This window comes from Mandrillus leucophaeus, unplaced genomic scaffold (assembly GCF_000951045.1).
Source record: "Mandrillus leucophaeus isolate KB7577 unplaced genomic scaffold, Mleu.le_1.0 Scaffold333, whole genome shotgun sequence".
Lineage (NCBI taxonomy): Eukaryota > Metazoa > Chordata > Mammalia > Primates > Cercopithecidae > Mandrillus > Mandrillus leucophaeus.
The window spans coordinates 1,249,381-1,260,224 of record NW_012103510.1 but is presented as its reverse complement, the minus strand read 5'-3'; the positions used below and the strand labels follow the sequence as shown (position 1 = coordinate 1,260,224).

The following is a 10,844-nucleotide window of genomic DNA, read 5'->3' as shown; positions in this document are numbered from 1 at the left end:
TTTTTAAAAAGACAATTACACAAATATTCCCAATGGGTTGTTTTGCTTTTTTTCAAGGATCTTCATTTCAGGCTATGCATTGTGTATTCTTGGCCATAAATATCATATTTCCAATTGAAAAATGGAAGATGATGCTTGGGCTGAAATGAAACTTGGTATGTGGCATATTTCCCCATCTTACATGTATTCAAGGAACCAAAAATGAAATCTGACATATCATTTTATTTGAAAAGTGAACAGTTTCCTTGTTGTTGCATCAAAATACAGTCCACAGTTTTTACTGAAATGTGTTTATTCTATAGCAAGATAAAAGCATTTTTGTTTTAGTTAAGCAAAATACAAACAACTTAATTGCTGCTATCATAACTCATAAAAAAGTATAAAACAGCATAAAAACACAATAAGCAACGTAGCAATGAATGGTTTATGTCACCAGTGTTTACGTTAAAGCCTCATTTAGGAAAACTTTACAGCACATGATATGAAAACTTACAACTTTGAAAGAAAATATTTACATTGATTATTCAGATGTGGTGTGCCTTTTAAATAGTCTACTGGTATTACATCATAATAAAAACTCTTGCTTTTTCTTTTTAAATCTTAACTTTTGTAATAACTGTTCTCATTTAAGTGCATTTCCCTTTTAAAAATACAGTGTTTTTATTTTTCGAAACTTGTCACTCAAAACACGGAATATAATATTCACATTTCTTTTCTTCTAATTGGAATGAATATAATGGGCTAACAGTGGCCATAGATATTGTTACAACATATACTGTGGTTTGATTTGGAGAAGTCATGGATAAAAAGTGTGAATAAGTCAATAATTGAATTTAATCACTTGCATTTTTTTTCTGGAGAGATTTAGGAAAAAAATAAGAGCTTTGGCAAAAGTCTGTGATTTACATTATTTTTTTTCATGACAAAAAAATGCCATCAACTATTCACGTCATACAAATGTTTGTATGAAACTGGATCTTCATATTTCAGGTAGTTACAACTGTGCTTTTTATTTTTAGGGCTTCAGAAGTTCAGATAGCCTGGAAGTGTGGTTTACTCACTTCTAGAGAAATAAGGCCATTTTCTATGACTCAGAGAGGCCAGTTTATAGTCATTAATATGTCCCAGGATTCATTAAACAGTTTGATTCACATATTGTAGGTATAGCCTGAATAAATAAAAAAGGCATCACATAAAAGAGCACAGCTTTTCTCGTTTAAAAACAAAGTGATTTATAGTCAGCTAGAAGATGTTACTCAGCTACACTGTAGTTCTTATTGCCTATCTAATAGACACTTGAGAGGACCGTTTGATCTGTTACACATTTCTGCATAACCAACACCAACTTACAGGTTTCAGCCACATATGCTTTACCCTCCTATGCCACTCTCCTCGGTATGCACAAATCCGTCTGCCACATGCGTCTTCAGAAAATACTGACCTGCGATAATACTTGAGTCTGTGTCTGAGACTGTATTTGCGACTGGTGCTGCTGAGAGGCTGGCTGGGGGCTCCCGATGGCAGGGATGGGGGATGTTATCTGAGAGGCGACGGGAGAGTGCTGCCGAGGAGAAGGCTGAGACTGGTGCTGCATGTGTTGCAGCTGCTGCAGCTGGAGGCGCTGCTGCAGCTGCTGCTGCAGCTGCTGTTGATTAATTTGCTGCTGGAGATGCTGCTGCTGCTGCAGGTGCTGCTGCATGTGGTGCTGGAAATGCTGCTGCTGCATCTGCTGCTGGATTTGCTGATGCATTTGGTGCTGCTGGAGTTGCTGCTGCTGCATCTGTTGCATCTGTTGTTGTTGTTGCTGCTGCTGCTGCTGCTGCTGCTGCTGTAACTGCATCTGATGCTGCTGGGTTTGCACCGAAGGGCTCACTTGGGTGGAGGGTGCTGAGCCAACCATGGTCGTTCCCATGGAGCTTATCAGTGGAGCCCCAATGTTCGAGGGCATGTTGGCTGCAATGGTGACTGATGTGACAATCTGGTTCATGGGGAGTCTCATGGTTAAGGGTTTGGGAGCGATTGACCTAGGGAGGGATTGCTGGAGAGTCTGAGGTGATGCTGACACTGTTCCATGTTGAGACAGCGGAGTGTTGAGAAGGAGGGAGGATGTCAGATTGGTCGACGCCAGGGTCTGCTGAACAGAACGGATGGTCTGGGCTTCTGCTGACTCAGCAGCAGCCTGCATTTTGGGGGAAAAAATTCCAGACTGTTACAATACATAAGTATTTAAAATATTTAAGCATTTTTAGATATTATAAATTGATTTTTTTAATGGCCACCATTATTCATGCCCTCCTGTATCTGTACTCTTTGTCTTGTGACTTTTTCACTCCTCCCAGATGTGGAGTCAAATCCCCTACCTCCTTGAGTCTGGGCTGCTCTAGTGCCTTTGCTTTGGCTGACAGAATGCCCTGGCAGTGATACTGTCCCAGTTCCACGATGAGGCCTTAAGCCTACCCCTGCCATGTGCATGATGACAGATATGTGGCCCAGTTACCCACCGCAAGAGTCAGTTCACTGCCGTCCAGTCAACTGTGATCAATGTGAATGAGTCCAGCCCCTCCAACATGCAAGCTGACCCCAGACAGAAAAGCAAGACTAGCTGATTCTACTACGCCTGGCCTAGATCTGAAGAACCAGCCAGCTAACTGGCACTCTCTGAAGATAAATGCTCATCTTGTACCACATCACTGAGCTTTGGGGATGGTTGTTACACAGCACTATTGTGGCAAAAAGATAACTCATACATATATTTAACAGCAATAATTCTTCTGCATTTAACTCTGTACTAAGGACCTTACCACTGAGTACCATATGTTTAAAGACAACAGAGTACAGGCTGCCTGAGTTCAAACGCAGTTCTCTGACTTAACAACTTTGTGACATTGGACAAGTTAATTTACTCATCTGTTCCTGTTTTCTTATCTGTAACATTGGGTTATACGGTTTCTTTCTTTCTTTCTTTCTCTCTCTCTCTCTCTCTTTCTTTCTTTTTTCTTTTATTTTTTGTGAGATGGAGTCTTACTCTGTCACCCAGGCTGGAGTGCAGTGGCACGATTTCAGCTTACTGCAACCTCTGCCTCCCAGGTTTGTGCCATTCTCCTGCCTCAGCCTCCGGAGTAGCTGGGACTACAGGCGCCCACCACCACACCCAGCTAATTTTTTGTATTTTTTAGGAGAGACGGGGTTTCACCATGTTAGCCAGGATGGTCTCGATCTCCTGACCTCGTGATCCGCCCGTCTCGGCCTCCCAAAGTGCTGGGATTACAGGCGTGAGCCACCGCGCCCGGCCAGGTTATATGATATTTTTCTTGTGCAGAGGTCGTGAGAATTAAATGAACTCATATGCTAAGCATTTAAGAAAGTGCCTGGTCCATGGGAAGCAACAAATATTAGCTATTTTTATTAGTTAACAATTACTATTACCAGAAAATGGCCACTGGAATACTTGAAAGCCCTGTATTGTGTGGTTATTTATAACAAGGTTCACTCAAATATAAGAAAACCATTATTGGTTTCCTCAGAGATACCAAACTGAAGTTTTCACAATTTTAGAAATGTTTTATTTCATCACCTATTTTTGAAGATTTCCAGAATTTATTAAAGGAGTCATAGATAAGGGGGAAATGTTCAACTTCATGGGACCAAATCGCCTGTTAAAAGATAAACAGCAGATATAGGGCTGAACATAGAGAGCAAGTACTACTTTTTGTGCTAAAAACACTTCACTGCCTCCACAAAAGGAAATTCTTCCACTAATGCAACAGTGGAATGATTCATTCCAAAGACAATTTTTTCCTTGTATTCTTCATTTGATTAGGATGTTTTGGGGGGAGTGTTGCAGGGGCACCTAGGAGACATCAAGCAGCCATCTACTATCTTTAATAATTGTATATTTCTAAATTTTTATGACTCTGATTTATAAAATCCTGCTGTTGGAAAGAAACCGAGATGTAACCTCATATAGAGTCATCCAGTGTGTAGGAATAGCCACCTCTGATGTTTTCTGTTTGAACACATGTCATTATCGTAAGGCACTCCCTTTCAGTGGACAGCTCTCCACATTACAAAACTCAGTGCGGCTGCATGTTCCTGAACGGTCATGTTCTAAGGCCTTAGGGTAAGAAGCAACCTATAAATATTCAAATTTGTCTTCAAAAAACCATTAAATCACCCATAAAGTAGAATACACACAGTAAGCATGTACATAATTCTTATATACTCTAGTAGTTAAAAATTAACAAGCTGGTCTTAAAGAAAAAAACACAAAGAAAGTCTGTATTTCAACACCTGGGCAGCTCAGTTGCACAGTTGTGCCTTTAAGATGCTGCCTTAATGGTAAATGGAGATGGGTGGATGATTGCAGAGTTCTTCCTTGCCTGTCTTCTTGCTCCTTTATGGTTTAATAGTAAGCGTCCATGAATTTCTTTGGTTGTTGTAAAGATTAAAAGGGATAGCAGAGTCATATCTTAAGGGGGGAGGTCTGAGGCTCCGCGTGTAGAGGCATAAGTTAAATGTGCATATGATGCAACCCTATTGATGTTTCTGATGCTGGGGCTGAACTCTCGCTCCCTGTAAGCTCACCCCTTGGATGAGTTCTCCTCTCTTGGGCACAAAGATCGACTTCATTTCTCTTATATGACAGCCCTTATATTTGAGGACTAAGATCATACGCCTCCAAGTCCTTGCTTCCCTGATTCTTTCAGTTATTCTAACCTGATGTGATTTTCAGTCCTCACCATCATGGAGGCAACGCTCTAGAGAGGCATCAGTTGATTGTCATCTCTCTTTACATTGTGGGACCCAAAACAGAACCAATTCTTTAGAAGTGGTCTAACAATCACTGTACAATTCGATGCTGCTTCCTGTGCGATCACTATATTAGCAGCTACTTCACACTTTGGGTTCAGGTTGAAATTGTTCTAAACTTATACCTAAAGGACCATATTCATTGCCTCACAGTTATTTGAACAGAGATTTAGGATCCTCTCAAAGTGCATTTACTGAATTAAAAAACAAACAAACAAAATCCTAGTATTTTAAATTTATTCCTTCTAAATTCTATCCTATTGATTTTTTTTTTCCTTTTTGGTGTCATTGAATTTCTTCTGAAAATATTTCTGAATCCTGATCCTAGCATGCAATGTATAAGTTTTAAGTTATCCCTTCTAAGTCACTCACAGACTTCATGAGCCCAATCATGGTTAATACTCCCTGAATGCCTTTTGAGATACTGGATCTTGGTTTAAATAAATCCATATACAGTCAATTATTCATGCTCTAATGCACAAAATCACCTATACCTGCTCTGGATAAATGAATGAATAAATGATCCACTTAAGAAGTACATGCACACTGTTGCTCTATTCACTTCACTCCATCTAATTAACCACCAACTATACTTTAATTCTTAACATCTGCAGCCCATACAGTCAGCTGTTCTTTGCCAATGTACAAGTCTGAGTACAACATCAGTATATCTTCCAGTATGTGTCTTCCAGAGTCTGAAAAAGAGGTTTTGCTATTGACCTGATAAATGTTTTCTCTATCTAATGAAGTGGGAAGCGTCCTAATAGCCATCAACAAAGAGAGGAGGACCTCTGTTGATCTGATTCTGAGCAGCTGCAAATGCTAGATCTTGATACAAGTACTTAATACAGATAATATAAAGAGGAAACAACTCAGGTAAAAAGAGAAAAAAGGGAATGAATAAAGGGAATGAACCCTTTTAAAATGTCTTTGAGACCCTAGGTTGTACTTGAGACAGCAACAGTGACAATGAAATTGTACCTCTACTTGTCAGAAAAAAATTATCTAGAGCAAAAATATATTATATCAAATTATCCTTTCCAAAACCTCTAAAATCTATAAAGGCAAGAGAAAAAGCTAATTAAATGTTAATATAATGTAACAACTCATATTCCTTTGGATTAAGGTAATTACAATCTACAGTGACATTTGCTTGGGAGATTGGTGCATTTTATAACACACCAGGGTCCACTGTATACTCTCTGTATAATACATATAGTTTTTGTTTAGTACTTGGAATATAATGTCATTTTAAATGATCATGAGGTTTATTTATTTAGGATATGGAACAGTTTGGTCAAAAATGCAATGCCCCCCATCATAGTCATATTACCACAGGAGAATTTATAATATAATGTCCAAAAATGCCTGACAAACATACCTCCCAGTTTAAGCAGAGGACATTAACACAAGTCCCAATCCCTGACCAGAAGAAAGCATAAGAGCCTATTTAAGATTTATGTATATAGCTACATACACATATATAAAGATCAGGGAAATCTTTCAGAAACAACTTAGACTCGGCCGCTTAAGTTAACTCATATTTTCAGATCATCATTTGGATAATCTCTAATGGAAACACCTAAGTTTACAAGTTGTTCAAGATGCCTTTCCATCGGCTTTTAGGGGAGCTGCAGTTATGTTTTCAATGCTTGAGGGCTGTTTTCCATGCTGTAACTATTTCGGACCCTGGCCGCCCCTGCCCAGGTTTACCTTAGAAACGAGGCTGGCCCTGTATGCTGCCAGGGCCTTCAGGTATTCTTTCTTGGCAGCTTCTGTTTTCCTTTTATATACCTATTAAAAGACCACAATTAGCACCACCTTTAGCGTATAAATTCTCAGCTATAAAATAACTGCTGCACAAATTAGGTCACATAAACACAACTCACATAAAAAAGTTGGTCTCCTTGGCTTTGATTTTTAAATGTTAGCGTGTGCACACGTGCGCGCACACACACACACACACACACACACACGGATATTAAAACAAAACAGAACCCTGCCACCCTCACTGGAGCACAATTTTTATATTTACTATTGCAAATAAGAAAAAGATTTCCGGTTGCAATACGGATTCCTTGAGAATCACTTTTTCCTGAGAACAGCTGAAAACCTCATGCTAAGGCAATAAATAAGGTAGCAAGAAGAATAAGCTTTGCTGCAAATGGCTTACTTTAGAGAAAGTAATGAGTTTCTCCATCAATGTCTTCTTTCCCTCAGATACCTTTCTAAACTACACCAAAACCAGAGGATAAAAACAACAGGTAGAATGATGAAGACAGAAGAGAAAAGAGCAAAGCATTTCAACCTTGGTTTTCTTTTGGAGCAAAATTAAAAGTCAGAAATCATCCAAGCTAGGAGATTTCCATTTGTGACCCCACTGAGTTACATAAATAAAATTCCAGCATATTAAACATGATTTGGGCTTCTCCTTTTCTTAAGTGGTCTGATAGTTGGGTGTTCGATCAACATGCATCTTTCTCTCCAGAGTTTAAAAGTTAGGTGTGGCACTTTTCGAGTCCCTCAGAATTATATTTCTGGGACAGAAAATCACTCTGCTGTCTACAGTAATAAACTCAGTGCAAACTAACAAGAAATTTCTAATGTTGCACCATCCCAACAAAACAAGCTCCTAGGAATGAGTTCCTGAAATCAGTTCATGATTTGTAAATAAAAATCAAGGACTTTCCACTCTTCGTTCCTGAAAAATATTATTCTATTTTATCACTCATAAGGGTTGATCTCTTCTTCTGTGCATATGTAAAAGTTAACTTCTATTAATGGTAATTGGAGTTTCATGCAAGGAGCAAGTGGGGGGACCGACCCCCAAGGAACCCATTCTTCTCTTCATTTGTGTGGAGGAGTTGCAAGGGGAAGGAGAGGAGACGAAGCCCCTAAGGAAGTATCTCCCACCAGCATGGCTAATTTCTGAATACCTCTCATACTGCCTTGCTTTAAAATGAACTTGGAATAAAATTTCAAATGCCCAGTAACAATAATGAGACACGCAGAGGCAGCTTCAAAGTTTGGAAACCCACCAGGACAGCACAAGGGTTCAGAAAGATGATCAATGGAAAGGCAAGCGGGATGGACCTAATCCCTTTGTAGTGCCCTTTTTGAACAAAAGGGGAAACATTCCACATTATTTAAAATGAAAAGATTATCATCAAAAGTTTATGCTTGCAGGATACTGCCTGGATTTCTTTCAGCCTTCCTCTGAATGGGTTCTGAACATGCACCCATAAGCTGACAGAGAAATCAATATAACTGGAGAGTTGTTTAGATTTATACGTCTAGGTTTTTAAATTCCATCGCTTAGAAAAGGCTTTCAAAAGAAGCAATCATATTAAGTGAACACATGCACTCAGAAAAGGTGTGAGGAATATTTTAAATGATCATGAGGTTTATTTATGGAACCTTGATGGGTCTTTGTCTCACCTGCTTTTGTTCTTCTCCAAGGCTGTCCCACATAGATGCTACAATTTTTGAGACCTCTCCAAAGGTTGCATTGGGGTTTTGACCTTTAATTGCAGCCTGTGTGTCTCTGAAAAACAGGGCATATGCTGACACTGGCTTCTGTGGCTCATTGGGATCTTTCTTTTTCTTTTTCTTTGGAGTCTTGGGCTTCTTGCCAGAGTCTGGAGCAGCTCTTTTCTCTCCAATGGCCTGCAAAGCAGGAAGAAAATTCACTGCCTAGAATGTACTTGCAGAGAATGCAACAAGACTTAACTCAGATCCATAATTGTTCTTTGAAGGTTTTGTTAGGCATCATCAACAGATGAATCACCACCAAAACCGGGGGAGGGGTAAACTTGCTTGGAGTTAACCAGACAGCAGAGATTAGCATTTAGAACATCGATTAATGAGACCCAGAAGTATCTTCAATACATTCACAACATATGCTCTAAATAGCAATTATGAGTAATGAAAAACAGTACACTCTGTACCAGGCAATGCTATATAGATGCTATACTACACATGTATACATCAGCGAAGTATTTTGTATTTTCAGAGGTTTTAGAAGTAAAACCTAAATAATATTCAGGATGTTGATCATATTCAAATATTTTAAATGAGGTCCCTAGCCATAGTCACATGCCATATATGTGATCTGTCTGAATTGATTTGTTTTTTGAGGCTGATTTTATTCTTTTACCAGAATGTTACTTTGCTAATGGCTCTCCAGAAACTCAAATGGAAATTAGCTCCAATTTCTATACTTGCTCCATAAGGACAAGGTCATCTTTATTTTCTAAAATAACAATAATTTTCTAAATATTAACAGCAAATGTAAAAATGTCAAAACTACTTTAAGTGGAGATAAAAGTGAAATTGATACTCTCCACAAAATTAAAAACCTGTAAAAAAAAAAAAAAAAAAAGGAGCAATAGTTGATACTTAAAAATCACTAAGAAGACTAAAGAGAAGATGTTTGTTATTTGTGGCAAGTAACCCTGCTCACAAGAATGCTACCACAGAGACTCACACACATTCACCAGATGAACTCTGAGAGATCAGAACCATAAACTGATATGGGTATAGTTTCCTAGTTTAAAGATAACGCAGCTCCATATTCACCCGCTACCATCATCTAAGTTCACTGATCATTTAATATACTTATCAGAGAAGCAGGGAAATGATTTGTAAATGTTTTATTCCCCTGGATCACAATATCAAAGATAATTTTGCAGTTAACTTCACCAAGAATCCTGCAATGTTTGACAAAATCTGTTCTCAAAGCCAGCCTTGGGCAAGATCAACCAAGATAGATTCAAGTTACTAACAGATTGGCTTTTTAATGGCTTGAATTCTAATTCAAATTTTTCCTAGAGTATTATTTACTTTCTAAATGAGGGTCATTTGGAATTTTTCCCATTTACTAAAATTCTTAGTAAGGAAATTTTCTTAGAGAGCTCTGAACCCTCAGGGAAGAGTTAAGAAACCACTGGTCTACCTCTAGGGGAGCCTATTGTTTGCACTATTTAAGTGATAACAGCATCCACACTTTATCTGAGCAGTTTATAAGCTTCAGATGGTTTTAAGTCATATCTTTCTTCTCCTCCAAAATGTCATCTTTCATAACTCACACAATTAATTCAATAATTCTCTAGAGCCCATAGTCTTTTTTCTAAATTTTCAAAATAAGTGAGACTTGTTTAATTCTACTTAATGAACGTGAATTTCCAAGACAGTCAGATGCCTTTCAGTTAGAGCTTCACTTGGAGCCAAGTTTAACTTCAATGAAAAACATTATTTAAACAAGAAAAACTATATACAGACACACACATTTTTCTAGTTGAGTCCAACAACTATATTCTTCTCCTGGAAGAAAATCCGGCACTGTTAGTGCCACAATACCCTGACCAATGGCAAGATGCTATTACTTTCCAGAGGAGCATTTTTTCCAAGTGAGAGGAGTTCAATTTCATTCTCTGTAAAACAATATTCAAACGTCAAACACCTTTGATGCCTTTCTTGGATAACCATGATGTGCCCTAATCATTATTACTTTTTAAGAATAAACCAGAAACGTGGAGTCTCACAATTTAAATAAAAATTCAGAATTAATTCTCCTAAGGAAATTTTTGTGTCATTGACTTAAAAGGGTTTGGACAGAACGCTGGAGAAAAAGATTTACCCCAAAGAGACATAATCAATGATAGTTTAAATCTTCCTTTCTCAGCTAAGGTTCAATGAAGATAAATTGGCTTTATTGTCGTTACACAAAACCTAGACCCTCGCTTAAAATGGAGCAAGCTAGGAGTCCCATAGGAGGTCCTCTTTAAGATGACAATTTCTGTTTGGTACAGCGGCAAGTATGAAGATCCATGGACGTGTGAGTGGAGGGAAAGGAATCCCTTTGAATTGTAATGGCTAAGCGGTTACGTAACCCCATCTGTTCATATCCCTCAAGAGTCTTTAACCATTACTTCTCAATCCTCTAGACTGAAGTTCTGTGAATGTGAGAAGACTGTCAGTGCATTTACCATTCCTGGGCCCAATGGGGGTGCTAACGTGATATTATAGACTAAACC

General features: G+C 38.4%; 1 protein-coding gene across 1 annotated transcript in view; it reads right to left on the bottom strand.

Moving 5' to 3' along the window:
* Positions 1-875: 875 nt before the first annotated feature.
* Positions 876-10,844, bottom strand: part of TOX3 (TOX high mobility group box family member 3) — a 111,071-nt gene continuing 101,102 nt past the window's right edge. Inside the window, exons 7-10 of the mRNA XM_011988653.1 lie at positions 8,248-8,475; positions 6,523-6,603; positions 1,442-2,179; positions 876-1,168 (exon numbers count right to left, since the gene is read on the bottom strand). Coding sequence (XP_011844043.1) covers positions 1,115-1,168; positions 1,442-2,179; positions 6,523-6,603; positions 8,248-8,475 — 1,101 coding nt within the window. The 3' untranslated portion in view covers positions 876-1,114. The remainder of the gene's footprint in view (positions 1,169-1,441; positions 2,180-6,522; positions 6,604-8,247; positions 8,476-10,844) is intronic.